At 38.8% G+C, this 15,857-nt stretch overlaps 1 protein-coding gene across 20 annotated transcripts in view; it reads left to right on the top strand.

The window, feature by feature from the left end:
- The window catches only part of Ncor1 (nuclear receptor corepressor 1), a 137,995-nt gene that overhangs the window by 23,495 nt on the left and 98,643 nt on the right, over positions 1-15,857 (top strand). For all 20 annotated transcript variants that reach the window (XM_051168381.1, XM_051168392.1, XM_051168402.1 and 17 more), the window contains exons 4-7: positions 4,790-4,982; positions 8,621-8,803; positions 11,000-11,113; positions 15,386-15,442. In XM_051168381.1, the coding sequence (XP_051024338.1) occupies positions 4,790-4,982; positions 8,621-8,803; positions 11,000-11,113; positions 15,386-15,442 (547 nt within the window). The remainder of the gene's footprint in view (positions 1-4,789; positions 4,983-8,620; positions 8,804-10,999; positions 11,114-15,385; positions 15,443-15,857) is intronic.

Here is a 15,857-nt window from a genome sequence, read left to right as displayed (position 1 = left end):
GCTGTAGAATCTTTCCTCTGTTTTCTCTATCTGGCCTCATACTTAATCTTTCTTTTTTTTTCAGTTAATTTTTATGTATTGTATGTCTAGTTTCATTCTTTCCTGTGTAGAAATCCACTTTTTCTAGCATAGTGTGTTGAAGATAACTGTGTTTCCCCCTTGTCGTGATCTTTTGCTGCACTTGTGAAGATTACTTTACTATATATGTTTGGATTTATTTTTGGGCTTTCCATTCCGTCTGCTAGTTTGTAAGTTTTTAGGTCATGTTTTGTTTTGTTTTTAAGTATTTGTGGGTGTTTTGCCTGCATGTTTGTCTGTGCACAATTTGTGCAGTGCTAGTGGAAGCCAGAAGAGGACCTGGGATTCCTTGGAACTGGAATTATGTGGCTGTTACATGAGGCTGCAAATTGCCATTGAATGTTGGGAATCAAACTTGGGTCCTCTGAAAGAGCAGCCAGTGCTTTTAACTACTAAAACATTTCTTTAGCCTCTCATGTTATTTTTTTATTATTTAAATTAAGAGATGTGATGCCTTTCACACGTGATATTTGGAGTATTTTGTGTATGTGTATGGAGTATATTTGCTATGTATGGTATTGTATGTGTATATTACTTTAAGCCAGCAGTTCTTAACCTGTGGGCTGTGACCCTTTTGACAAACCTCTGTCTTCAAACACATTTATATTATGATTCATAACAGAAAATCACAATTATGAAGTAGCAATGAAAATAATTTTATGGTTGTGGTTACCATAACATCAGGAACTGTCTTAAAGCATTAGGAAGGTTTAGAACCACTGCTTTAGGTAATATGGACATTTAAAAAATATTCTACTGTTTGCGCAGTGAAATGGCTCGGTAGGTAGTGGTGCTTGCTGCCGAGGCACGTGGCCTGGGTTGGATCCCCAGAACCACATGGTAGAGGGAGAGAACTGCCTCCCGGAGGTTGTCCTCAGACCCACACATGTGCACAGTGACACACGGCAACATGTGCACACACTAAATAAATAAATGTAGTTTAAAAAATTTTAAGTCTATCAACATGGGGATATATTTCTCTTGTGTTGTTTTTTTTTCTTTTTTAATCATTTAACAAATACACACTTAAAAAGGAAAAGGACTTTAAAATTCTTGTATTAAAAAAAAAATAAAGGTGAACAATTATTGCCAGAAATTTGAAAAGATTCAAGGAAGGAATTTGCAGAGTCTTGAATGACTTGACCTATTTCCAATCTTTTCTCCCAAAGAAATAGTGTTGAAAAGGAAAGGAAGTCATTAAGGCACACACCTTTAATCCTAGCACTCGGGAGGCAGAGGCAGGTGGATCTCTGTGAGTCCGAGGCCAGTCTGGTCTACAAAGTGAGTCCAGGACAGCCAAGGCTAACACAGAGAAATCCTGTCCCAAATAACCAAACCAAACCAAACCAAACCAAAAACCAAGCCAAACCAACCAACCAAACCAAACCAAACCAAACAAACAAACAAACAAAAAAAAAGCCAAAATACCTCAGATTTAACTAGGATGATAGTAAATGATTTGTTGATAATTTCCATTATGCCACCTGGTTTCTCAGCAGCTGCATAAACAGCACTTACGATGGGTCAGTTTGTGAAGTAATACGCTATTTAGGAGTGTTTTACATCTCTGTCACAGTGGACCAGGATCCTCAACAAAAGTTGTTAGAACAAGACTGAGTTTCTTTTCTTCTTGCTCTCTCCTGGTGTGGAAAGTATGTAGAAAGCCATGTCCAGAGCAGGCAAGCACGTGACAGTCAGACTGTCTGAAGGAGGGTTGCACAGTGCCCTTGGGCAAGAGAATAGAGGGATATAATTCTGTTTAAATTATTAAAATTCAAGGATAAGTAAAAGACTAGGAGGAGTTCAGGAAGCAATACAAATCCTTTTCAGGGTGGAACAGTGTCTGGTTCTAAACTTGAATAGAGCTTAGTCTAGTGGCGGGAGACAATGGAACAATACCTTAAGGTTCTCCGGGTGCTGGCACGCCGCCAGCGCTTGGAGGAAGAGGCAGGCTGGTCTACAGAGTGAGTTTTAGGACAGCCAGGGCTACATGGAGAAACCCTGTCTTGAGAAAACAAACAAACAAACAAACAAACAGAAAGGTTCCAAGGAAAAGAAATGGAGATTCAAGATTATTATATGAGACAAGATTAAGCCTTAAAGCAACAGGCAGGTATTTTTAGATATGAAAGCACTGAGCATCCAAAACTTACTATAGAATTTGTAGGCGATAGAATCAGCTAAACAAAGAATGAAAGCCATGGTTAAGGACTGGTAGTTATAAGCCTATGTAACCCTTCAATATCCCCACCCCACCCCCTGAGCCAGAATCTCTGTGTAACTGAGACCTGGCTATCCTGGACTACCTTTGTAAAGTAGGCTGGTCTTGAACTCACAGAGATCTACCTTTGTCACTTGCGTGCTGGGATTAAAGGCATGTACCACTGCCCGGCTGTCTATGTAAATTAAAACAATCCATATTAAGCAGTGTTAAATATTAAACTTTAAATAATGGCTCTCTGATAGGTGTAAATAGTAAACACTGGCAGAGTTTAAAAAATGGCACAGCTTGCAAATACCTACAACTAAGGAGTGTTTAGAATCTTTAAAGACATGCCTTTGAAAAGTGTACATATAGTGATTCTCTTCTTCTAAAATAGAATTATAAGGTAACTCTTCAAATACCACATTAATGTTTTTCATACTTCTCTTCCTCGCCCTCTACTGTGTAGTTTTGATTTTTTCTTTTAGTTTAAAATGTTATTTTTAATTATCATTATGATCATGTTCACTACTCTCTTCTCTAGTATTGTGTATGCTTCGCCTTCTGGTTTTGTTAAATTTCATGGGCAAGAGTTGTTGGAAGTAAAATGTAACTGGATGTTACAGGCATGTACCATTTTGTTTGGTGATCTAGGAATTTTTGTGGGCCAGGCAAGCTTTCCTCCAACCAAATGCATCCACATTTGCAAGCTATACTTTTGTTGGTTTGTAGACTGGATGATGGTTCCTAGCACTGTGGGTAGTTAAGGACTAAAATCTGGCTTAGACAGTGCTTGCCAGTCCCCTGCCATGGAAAGCCACAGCAATTTATGAAATTATACCCCAAATTTTCCTGTGGCCTTGGAATAGCTTTTATTCTATGTGCTGTATTGATTGGCATGGCCTCTAGCTTCATGACAAAGGGCTGAATTTTAAATTAAATAGTGTGTGTGTGTCCATCCTTCCGTCTTTACTTTTTGGGGTGGGGTGGGGTGGGGAGAAGGATTTCTCCGTGTATTCTTGGCTGTTCTAGAAACTGCTCTGTAGGCCAGGATGGTCTTGAACTGACAGAGATTCTGCCTTTGCCTCCCAAGTGCTAGGATTCAAGGTGTGTGCCACTATCACCCAGCTGAGTTTTTTGGTTTTTCGAGACAGGTCTCTCTGTGTAGCCTTGTCTGTCCTAAAACTCACTCTGTAGACCAGGCTGGCCTTGAACTCAGCTATCTGCCTGCCTCTGCCTCCCAATTGGCTGGGATTAAAAGCATGCACACACACTGCTAGGCCTGAGTTTTAAATTTTTAGTTTTTTAATATGTAAGGTATCTTGGTCATATTCAACCCTCCAGTCTCTTCCTCCATCTGCTTCAGCTTCCCTCAGCACAGTTCTCTTCCCATGTCCTCTTCTTTCTCCTCTTTTATTTTATATAACTGTTAATCCCGTAAATGTTGCCCGTATGTAGACCAGTAGGCAGCCATTTCAAGGGCATTGGCATCCCTCTAAAGAAAAAGTGACTCATCCTCTCAGCACCACTAACTGTCGGTAGTTCCTGAGCCTCGCTAGATCATCAGGCGCTTTCCCCGCCTCCGTGATGAGGTTTTTTAACTGGCTGAATCTTTTGTGGGTAACTACAGTTGCTGTGAGTTTCTGAGTGTCATAGCTGTGTCAGTTCCAGAGACCAGCATTTCACAGCACTTTTCATTTTCCTTTTGCTCTTAAATTCTTTAAAATTTTAAAAATTATTTTTCTACTCTGGATGTTTTGCCTGCATGTATTTGTGCCTGGTGCTCAGTTGACTAGAAGAGAGATTTGGACTTTCTGAAACTGCAGTTACAGATAGTGTTAGCTATCAAGTGCATGCTGGGAATTGAACCTGAGTCCTCTGGAAGACCCACTCTTAACCACTGAACTGTCTTTTCTCTCTTGTCCCAGTTCTTAAGTAATTTCTGTCCCCTCTGCTGTGAAGTTCCCTGAGCTTTGGGGGTATATGTAGTGCAGATGTTAACCTGTAGCTGAACACTCACAGTTGCCTGTTGTCAGCACTTTGAACAGTTAGGAGTCTCTGCGTAAATACCACTTTCTACAATAAGAAACCTTTCTGGCCAAAGTTAAGAGCAGTTTAAATCTCTTGGACCCAAGTACGTAGGGCCAGCTGCGAGTCTTTGAGAAATTACTTCTGGCTGCTTAGCAGAGGGTGGGTCATTTGGTTACTTTAACTTTGGGTATTCATGCTCTTATTGTTTTTTTATTTTGTGTTTGTGTGTGTGTGTTTGTTTGTTTTTGTTTTGTTTTGTTTTGGTTTTTTTTGTAACTCTTCAATGTTTTTCCCTTGTTTTTTTTTTGTGACAGGGTTGTTTCTCTGTCTAACCTGGCTGTCCTAGAACTACCTCTGTAGACCAGGCTGGCCTGGAACTCACAGAGATCTGCCTGTCTCTAAGTCACTTAACAGTCCTCAGAGTTTTATTGATTTGTCTTTTTTTTCTTTCTGTATTTCTCTTTTGGTATGTATTAGGCCGCAAGAAAGAAGAACCGGATATGAACAGTTTCACTCAGGTCCCTCATCGGTGGAACATGATTCCTTGGAGTCTAAGCGGCCGCGCCTGGAGCCAGTTTCTGATGCCCATTTCCAACGCGTTAGTGCTGCAGTTTTACCTTTAGTTCACACCCTGCCAGAAGGGTTGAGGTCTTCTGCAGATGCTAAAAAGGTAAATGTTTGTTTTCTTACTCTGTGGAGCTTAGGTCTATACTGTTTTTGTAACCATATTTCAGGCGGAGTGCCTAAAAGAAAAGCCCACATTAGAGCATCCTCTAAAGGTTGGTGCTATAGGAATAAAATGTTGTTAAGCAAAGCTACAAACTGGATTTCAAAGTTGGTACCTTTGACCTGTTGGTGAGTTTGAGGAGTTCAATAAAGAAGCCTCTCTTGACTAATTTTCATGCATTCTGTGCTTGTTTGCTGTACTGTAAAACTGTAGTCAGAGGCACTGAAGACTTGGTTTTGTCACATTTATCTTTTTTGGTCTGTCTGTCTGTCTGTCTGTCTGTCTTTCTTGAGTTTTTTTTTTTCCCCCAAGACAGGGTTTCCCTGTGTAGCCTTGGCTGTCCTGAACTCACTTTGTAGACCAGGCTGGCCTTGAACTCACATCAATCTGCCTGCCTCTGCCTCCCGAGTGATGGGATTAAAGGCGTGCGCCACCACGCCCTGCTTCTTTCTTTATTTCTTAAACAATTTACTTATTTATTATGTATACAAAGTTCTGCCTGCATGTGTGCCTGCCCGCCGGAGGAGGGCATCAGATCTCATTATAGATGGTTGTGAGCCACCATGAAGTTGCTGGGAATTGAACTCAGGACCTCTAGAAGAGCAGACAGTGAGTGCTCTTAACCTCTGAGCCATCTCTCCAGCCCTTATTTAGTGTAGCCTTGGCTGCCCTGGACTCACTATAGATCACTATATCTCAGGCTGGCCTAAACTCACAGAGAGCCACCTGCCTCTGTCTCCTCCTGCTAGGATTACTGGCATGCACTACTGTGCCTGGCAATTTTCTTTACTCTTAACTTCCCCAGGACTAAGATTAGAGGCATGAACCATTATGCTTGGCCTTGGTTAATGGTTTCTTCTGAAACTCAGTATTAGCTAAAACCAAACATTGTAACACAGTCTAAAGATACATTAATTTGATACATGTCAAATAATGACCGTATGAAAATGTTTAATTTTTATTTCCATAATTAAACTATTTTGTTTCTATATGATCAGAGAACTGTATAGTTTAAAACATTGCAACTTACGCAGTAGCCTTTAAAAAAGGCGTCTGGATAAAGTGTGTGCTTGCGCATATATGTATTTGAATATTTATACGTGAGTGTACATGTGTTATGGAGGCCAGAGGCTGATGTTGGGTGCCCTTCTTTTCTTTTTTGGTTTTCTGAGACAAGGTTTCTCTATGTAGCTTTAGTTATCCTATACTTGCTTTGTAGACCAGGCTTGCCTTGAACTCACAGTGATCCGCCTGCCTCTGCTGGGATTAAAAGCGTGCGCCTCCCACCCACCCCCCCACCCCCCTTGGGTACCTTTCTTGATAGCTCTTCACTTTTTATTTTTTTTTAATGGAGGTAGGATCTCTCACTAACTCACTCATTTAGCGAGTTTACCTAGCCTGTTTGCCCTGGAGAATCCTGTCTCTGTTGGCTATCTCATCTGCTTGGCTATTATACATGTGTGCAAATGCTTTATCCATTGAGCCATCTGCCATCCTCAACATATACTAGCCCTAAGCCCTGGCATTTCAGGCAACATGTTATGTAGGATGGCCTCCATAGTAGATAGTGTACATGTATGTTTAGAAACCAGCTAAAGTAAAGCTGTGAGGTGCAATATGGCAAGCACTGCCAGAAACCTAAGTTCATTAAACATTTTGGATTAATTTTTGGTTATTGCTCATTATTAACAAAATTTTCATGATGCTCCATTTAATTACACAATCCCATGGAGTCGTGACCCCTACATACTTTAACTTTTTATACTTCAAAAATAATTTTAAAAATTAATTTAAAAGCCAGGAAATATATGTATAATTTATTTTCAAGTAGTTCAGCCAGAAATGAAACAAAATTGTATGTGTATGAGAAAGCAAGTATATATAACAAAGAACCAGTGAATGCACATGAGGATAGATAGATAGGTATCATTGGGCTTTGTCTTTTATGTAAGCAGATGGGATCATGCATTGAGTGGGCACAGACTCTTCATTGTAAACTAGTAATTACCCAGGTGAGCCTCTGGGAGTTTTGAGACGTGCCACGCTGTGTGGAATGTCATCAGTGTTACTTTGTTTGGGTTTACAAGAACAACTTTGCTGCACTAAGAGGAACTAAGTTTAAATAGAGCATCTTCTGACACAGTAAATTATCCCATATATAGTTTATAGCTGTAGAAAAGGGACTCATTCATTCATTCTTTTCATTCAAACTCATAAAGTGCAGCATGCTAATCATTGTATAGGAGTTAATTTCATTTTATAGTTGAGAAAACATGCTAGTAAAGATTTAAGTAACAGCTGAGTGGTGCCAGCGGTGCACGCCTTTAATCCCAGCACTCGGGAGGCAGAGGCAGGCGGATCGCTGTGAGTTTGAGGCCAGCCTGGTCTACAAAGTGAGTCCAGGACAGCCAAGACTACACAGAGAAACCCTGTCTCGAAAAACAAAACAAGACAAACAAACAAACAAACAACAAACAAAACCCTTAAGTAACCTTAGGTCATATCTCCTGCGTTAGAATGAAAGTAAGGATCCCTAATACCTTCTTGTACTTCATGGTTCATTTACCCTGTTCTCCTCTCTTTCCTTTGTCTTTCCTTTCTTCATATTTTAAAAAAGAAACCTCAAGTATATAATTAAAAATGTTGACACATACGCAAGTCCCCTTTCCCCAAGAAAGAAAATCTAATTCTTAGTCTAAGTAGCTGCCAAGCTATTCCAATACAAAATTGTAAGCTCATCATCGCTTACTGCACACACACTCTGTCACTGAATTATATTCATATACCCAGAACTATTTTTTTAAAAAAGTTTTTCTAGACAGTGCTTCTCTGTATAGCCTTGGCTGTCCTGGACTTACTTTGTGGACCAGGCTGGCCTTGAACTAAGAGAGATCAGCCTACCTCTGCCTCCTGAGTCCTGGGATCACAGGCGTGCGCCACCGTGCTCCAGACATCAGTCTTTATTTTGTTTTGTTTTGTTTTTGTTTTTGTTTTTGTTTTGAGACAGTGTTTCTCTATGTAACAGCCCTGGCTGTCCTGGACTCAACTTTGTAGACCAGGCTGGCCTCAAACTCTCAGAGATCTGCCTGCTTCTTCCTCTGGAGTCTGGGATTAAAGGTGTGCGCTACTATGCTGGATTGGAAATTTTTTGATAGGAACTCTTGACTTAATAATGGTAAGTGGACGGACACACACACACACGGACACACACACACACACACACACACGCACACTCTTAGAATAATGAGTGATATATCTAAAGTATAAAATTAGTACAAACATCTATGTGTTTTGTTTTATATATATTTGAAGTATATGTGAATATGAAAATTGACTACCCTTAGAGAAATAGCACACTTCTGTTGAAGGGCAAGGACTGTGTTTATGTCACACCAGGAGAAGTACTTGACATGTTCCGTGTCTTCATGTATCATTGTAACCAGCAAAGATTGTTGGTATGCTAAGAGAGACAGAGACAGACTGCTGTATTTTCAAGTTTACCTTTTTCGTTAAGACAATCTTGACTTTAATATTGGCTGTTAGTGAGAGATAAATTGTTGTTTATGATTTTTCTTCTAAAGGATTCAGCATTTGGAGGCAAACATGAAGCTCCATCCTCTCCACTGGCTGGACAACCATGTGGAGATGATCAAAACGCTTCTCCTTCAAAGCTTTCAAAGGAAGAGTTAATACAGAGTATGGATCGGGTAGACCGAGAGATTGCAAAAGTAGAGCAGCAGATCCTTAAACTGAAAAAGAAACAAGTAAGTGCTGCACTCCCTTATGCAGTCTGTGTTCTAGAAGATGCTATGAGAAGCAACCATGCTTTTTTATAATATGCCTTATGTTCTATTTACTCTTCATTGCTATTTGCTTCTTCAGTTTCTTTCATTCCTTTATTTCTCTTGCTATACTATACTATAATGGCAGAGGTTCTCAAACTTCTAATGCTGCAACCCTTTCATGTAGTTCCTCTTGTTGTAGTAATCCCCAACCTTAAAATTATTTTCATTGCTACTTCATTAACTGTAATTTTACTACTGTTATGAACGGTAATGTGTTTACTGATGGTCTTAGGTGACACCCAAAGTGCTTGTGACCCACAAGTTGAGAACTGCTGCTATATAGTGTTTGTATATTCGAGATAATATTAGAGTTGCTAAAATGGTCATTTTTTATTTCCCAGTAGCAGCGCATATGCTTATCAGTTTGTACATATCCTTGTCTTTACTTGATAGGCTTTTAAAAATTTGGTTGTGAAATAGATTTTACTGTGGGTTTATTAATTTGTATTGCCTTGATTAAGAATGATCTTGAAGCCAGGTGTGGTGGCGCTCACCTTTAATCCCAGAGCTCTGGAGGAAGAGGCAGGCGGAAAGCTCTCAGTTCGAGGCCATCCTGGTCTATAAATGACTCCAGGACAGCCAAGGCTACACAAAGAAATCCTGTCTTGAAAAACCAAAAGTTTATTTTCAAGTTAGGGCTTACTGTATTCCTAGCATCTCATTCATTTATTTTCAGTTGTTTGATTTGAGGAGGTATTGGGCTTTTTTTGTTTCTGTTTTTGAAGTAAGTTCTCATTGATTATGCTGCCTAGGTTGACACTACACTTAAAAGGTTCACATGATCCCCGTGCTTCAGTGAAGCACCTTTTAAAATTGAGATGTAATTCATACCACAAAATTTATTCTTTCAAAATATGCAACTAAGTACTTGTAATATATACATAAATTTTCGGAGGTTATCACCACTATAAAATCTAGAATATTTTTGTCACTTCTAAAAGAAACTTGAGTTCATTAATATTTAGTCCCTGTTTCTGCTACTTCCTGTCTCCTGGAATCCACTATTCTGTTTTTCTTTGTATGAATTACCCATTTAGTTAGGTAGACTACTATAACATATTTTCAGGAATTGCCTATGTTGTATTTGCATCAACATTTAAAAATTGTTACTGACTAAATTGATTCCATTGTAGAGCCATACCATATTTTATCCATCTGTTCATTAATTGATAAACATTTGGGTTGTATATCTTTTTAAAAAGTTTATTATTTATTTATATATGTGTGTGTATGTGGTTGGGTGTGGGTGCCTTCAGAGGCCAGAAAAAGTGTCAGTTTCCTTGAGGTAGGAGTTAGAGGTGGCTATGGACTTCCTCATGGGTGATGGTCCTGTAGAGGAAACCATCTCTCCATCCCCATATCTACTTACATTTTATTTTTATTTTAAACTTTATTATTTAAAAATTTTAAAATAAAAAACATAAAATGCAATTAGCCAGTTTTCTCTCATGGCTACTTAAAAAAATTATGCTGTTTCATTCATGTACCAATTTTTATGTAGGGTTTTTCTTTCCCCAGTCTTCTTGAATATATGCCTAGAAGTAAAATTGTTGGGTAATATGGTAAAACCATGTTTAAACATTTGAAGAACTGTAAACCCGCTTGTACTTTGTGAGGGTTATACTTGTTCTGTTTGTTTGCCAACGTTAGCTGTCTCCCTTCTTCCCGCTCTCCCCCTGTTTGAACAGGTGATGGAAGGGTTCTCTCTGTGTAGTATAGCCAGCATTGAACTCTGATTCTCCTCTGTCAAAAATTTTTTTTTTCCAAGACAGGGTTTCTCTGTATAGTCTAGACTGTCCTGGACTTGCTTTGCAGACCAGGCTGGCCTCAAACTCATAAAAATCCACCTGCTTCTGCCTGGGACTAAAGGGGTGCACCACCACCGCCTGACTCTATTTCGGTTTTTTTAAAAACATGTGTTTATCTTAGTGTGATCTGTGATGTTTAATTTTTAAAATGTATCTAGTTATTGTGATTTGAGCTCTTGGATCCCTGAGACCCTTGTAGAGTAAATGGTTGTTGCAACAAGAAGTGTACAGTAGTAGCATGTGCTATCTCTGGCTACTGACAAGTGGTCTGTGGCAGATGTCTGACAGTTCTTTCTGGATCTCTTAGCAACAACTAGAAGAAGAAGCAGCTAAACCCCCTGAGCCAGAGAAGCCTGTGTCCCCTCCTCCTGTGGAGCAGAAACATCGTAGCATTGTCCAAATTATTTATGATGAGAATCGGGTAAGTTTACATTTCCTCTGTCAACATAGGCCTTTAAACTTGTTTGACTTTGGATTTTCCAGTTCTGAATATATTCTATTGTAATTATATTAAGACATGAGTTCTCGTTTACATTATATATTGTATAAGTGTTATTCACTGATTAGAATTATAGTGAAACACAAGTTCTGTTTTACATTACATATTTATAAGTATTAGATTTTTATCAGCTGATTCTCCTATTATATACATACTGATAAGTAAATTGGATAGCATATAATATAAAATAAACATTTTGTAACCTTTTACTTTTATCTTTTTGAGACAGGGAGTTACTGTGTATTCTATTTGGCATGGAATTCTGTACATGGCTATGTAGACTGGGCTAGCCTCTTAAGTTGAAGCAACCTCCTGCGTTTGCCTCCTGTGTGTTAGCCATCACCATGCTTGCTTACAGGTTTTTCTTTTTTTGTTTGTTTGTTTCAAACCAGGCTCTCCCTGTGCAGCCATGGCTAGCCTGCCTGTGACTCTTACACTAGGACTAAAGGGATGTCCTGCATGCTTCCTAATTTTTACTTAAGGTGCATTTAATATCAAAGCCTAATTTGTCACATTTCAGTACAAATAGACCTTTGGATATTGAAAGAATGTCATCATCAGCTTCAGAGTTAATAACTGTGTTATAGCTGAACTTTGACTTTTTGTTGGGCTTTGCTTATTTATTTATTCATTTATTTTTGTTTTTTTGAGACAGGGTCTCTCTGTGTAGCCTTGGCTGTCCTGGACTCACTTTGTGGACTAGGCTGGCCTCGAACTCACAGAGATCTGTCTGCCTCTGCCTCCCAAATGCCGGGATTAAAGACGTGCGCCACCACTCCTGGCTTGATACTGTAATTTTTAAATGTCTGCAGTTTTAGTATTAGTTCATTTTAATATAAAACAGGTTCAGTGATACTTATTGATTACATTTTAAAATAAACTTGTACAAGCTGAACAATTCTAAAATTAGTGAATATTGTAGTTCCCTAGTTTGGATGTGAAGACCGAAAGTTAATAAAATCTGGTAGAGAACTTCATTTGTGTTTAATTATAAAAATGTCTTCCTTAGTAAGATAAATGTTTAATGCCCATCATCAAATGTGAAAATTCGTTTTAGGCCTTTTTTCTTTTCTTCATTTCTTTTTGGTTTCATGTTCTTTCCACAAAGCAAAGCAAAGCCAAACTTGATGTCTCAGTATGAGACTTAGCTTCTTTCCTGAAATGTGTTTTTCATGTATGAAGAATGTTCTCAACTTATTCTAGTAACCATCAAACCCTATTTTCTTTCTGATACTTTTTTAGTATACCCTAGTGCTAGTTTTTGTTTTTTTGTTTTTGCCTTTTTTTCTTTCTTTCCTTCCTTCTGAAACAAGGGTTTTTCTGTGTAGCCTTGGCTGTCCTGGACTCACTCTGTAGACCAGGCTGGCCTGGAACTCAGAGATCCCTCTGCCTCTGCCTCCCGAGTATTGGGACTAAAGGTGTGCACCACCACGCCCTGCTGTGCTAGTTGTTTTTTATGGTTCTTGTGTAGTTCTTCAGTCACAGCAGGGACTGTGCCAGCTCCATGGCCCTGTCCTCACCATGCTGCCTTTGCTAAGACGCTCACTGCTCCTGTAGCTTTTCACGGTGAATGACTGTATCTGTCCTTACACCATGGGCAAGTAGCTGTGCTTCTGCCGTGTGATAATGACAGAAGTGCATCTTTCATTTATGTAGTGACAGGTTAAGTCCTGGGAATTATGCTTGGTGTGGCTAATGTAATAGACACCATTGTCATGGATAAGAAGTCTTTTCTTTATTTACAAAGTTTGTAGGAGGAAGAAAACTGCCTAAAAGGAGACCGTTAAATTTGTCTTCACGAGAGAAATGTTTCTTTGATTCATATTTAAACTTCAGGCTTCACTTCGTTTTATCTCTAAACAAACTTTTCCTGAACTATGTTTTTCTTTTAACCATTTTGAGTTGCTTTATCTTTGTTGAATTATACGATCCCAAAATATTTATAGGTCCTCCAACTTTAGAATAAAATTATGTCAGAGAATCGTAGTATATAATGGAGAAGATTATGGAACTAGTTTATATTTTGACTGGATGGTTTGCCGCAGAACATGGCACAGGAGAAAGAAAAAGTGGTTAACTATTGTTTTGTGTGCCAACAACCTGCTGACTCTCTGCTGTTTACCTGGAAATTGGGTGTTTCCCTCCCTTAGTCAGTACACTTATCAATTTCTGAAGAGCATCCATCCCGTTTCCTATATATTCTTGGCAATTGCTTCCCTCTTCTCCTTTTGCCATTTAAGTTGATGTTTCTTCACACATAGTTGTTGTATTTCATTTTTTTGGTCTTTTTTTTTTTTTTAAACTGTCTAACGCAGACTTCATACCTGTGTCCTGTTACACAATTCTCCAAACAAACCTTATTTCTTACTGTTTTCAGAGTAGCCTAAACTTTAGACATGTTAAAAATAATTTTTAATTTTGTGTGTGTGTGTGTGTGTGTGTGTGTGTGTGTGTGTTTGTGTGTGTGTACGTACACATGCACGTGGGTATGCTAGGCTGAGGTTAACTGTGGAGTCAGGTTTCTTCTTCTGTGGATTCTTGGGACCAAACTCAGGCCAAGTGCTTTTACTCACTGAGTCATTTCTCTGGCCCTCTCTGAGCCTCACCTTGACAGTGTCCTATGAGAAGTTTTTATAAGTTCCAATAAGTATTTTTTGTACCTTTACCCCATGATGTTTCTGTCTGTCCTCAGGCAGTTTTGTGTTTGACTTTCTTACTTCTGAAGTACACTTATTTGTTAACATCTAGCTCAAGTATTGTTTTCTCTATAAGCCTTTCAATAATGGAATTGGTTATTTCCCCCTTTTCTCCCCCTATACATTCAGCATGTGTTTAAGAATTAGTTACTTCCATATGTAGATTTGAACTAAAAATTATATGAAATGTTAGGTGTGTGTGTTTGTGGGTGCTCGTGTGTATTGTGTGCTGCAAGGAATTGAACCCAGGGCCTAAGGCTAGGTGAGTATTTTATCAGCTGAACTACCAATTGGGTATCAGCCAGCCCAATTAAAGGATTTTTATGTTTTGAAATTTTTTTGCCAACCCATTCATAGCCTAAAACTTTTTACATGTATTTATTTGTTTTGTGTGTGTATTTGTGCCAGTGCATGTGTGACTGGCACACACAGAGAGGTCAGAAGATGCCTTGCTGGAGTCAGTTCTCTCTGACCATATGGGTTCCAGGCATGAGACTCAGGTTTTCAAGCTTGACCACAGCACCTTAACTAACCATGAGCAGTCTTATCAGCCCAGGAAGAGATTATCACAGATTGTGATTATCTTGCTTTTGAAAATGGCATGTTTAATATGTGATTAAAATTTTTTTTTGGAGGGGGATGTTTCCAGACAGGGTTTTTCCGTGTAGCCTTGGCTGTCCTGGACTCACATTGTAGACCAGGCTGGCCTAGAACTCACAGGAATCCGCCTGCCTCTGCCTCCCGAGTGCTGAGATTAAAGGTGTGCGCCACCACCACTGGGCCCTTAAATTCTTATTTTACTCCAAGTAATGTTTGGAGTAAAACTAGCCTTTTTGTTTGTTTGTTTGTTTTTTTGAGACAGAGTTTCTCTGTGTAGCCTTGTCTGTCCTGAACTCACTTTGTAGTCCAGGCTAGCCTCGAACTCACAGCGATCCACCTGCCTCTGCCTCCCGAGTGCTGGGACTACAGGCGTGCGCCACCACGCCCGAAAACTAACTATTCTTTATTCTTCAATTTTTACTCAGATTTCCTTGTAACTAGAAAATAAGCTCATTATATCCTTATTTTGGTACTTTATGCTTTTAGATTTTTTTTTTACACCAGTATGAATTAAATTTTTAAAGTACTTTGGGTATATCTCCCATTTAAATTTATTCTTTCTCTAAATTCTCAATATTTTATTAACATCTTCATTATTTAGGTGTTTGTTTTCACTACAGACATTAGATTTTAAATAGAGATTTGATTGAATTTGGAGAGAGAACCGTATGAGAATTTAAATTAGAGAATGCTGGTATTACGGCTTAGTGGTCGAGTACTTGTTGAGCATGCATGACACTCTGGGATCAGTCCCCAGGATAAGGGGGAAACTAGAGAATGTTTCAGCATAAATTAAGATTAAATTCAGCTGCAGATTCGTCTTTTCAAATAGGCAATTATTTTTCCTTTGGGAAATATAATTTTTAATTATACAATACAATAATGTTTTCCTCCTCAGAAAAAAGCAGAAGAAGCTCATAAAATATTTGAAGGCCTTGGCCCAAAAGTTGAGCTGGTAAGAAATTCTTTTCATTTTTAATGTTATTGTTGTTCAATATATATCTTGTAAAATGGGATACAAGTTATGTAGGTGGGAAGAAAGTTTGTTATAATCTTACCATAGTTGTAAGTAAGATAAATGTGAGTAAACCTGGTTACCTTTGCCTAAGGATTAGCCTAAGCTTGCTTTGGCTGAACAACCAACTGTGTGATCCCTTTAAGTAGCAGCAGGAAGACGTAACTAAGGAAACAAGGAGAGAGCTTCTGGACATACTGTTTTGTTTTTAAAATAATTTTTATTTAGTTTTATTTTATGTGCATTGGTATGTAGGTGTCAGATGCCTTGGAACTAGAGTTACATTTGTAAGCTGCCATATGGGTGCTGGGAAATTGATCCCAGGTCCTTTGGAAGAATAGACAGTGCTCTTAAT

This window comes from Acomys russatus, chromosome 25 (assembly GCF_903995435.1).
Source record: "Acomys russatus chromosome 25, mAcoRus1.1, whole genome shotgun sequence".
NCBI lineage: Eukaryota > Metazoa > Chordata > Mammalia > Rodentia > Muridae > Acomys > Acomys russatus.
Note: the sequence above shows the minus strand (reverse complement) of the source record. Positions and strands in the feature narration are given on the sequence as shown.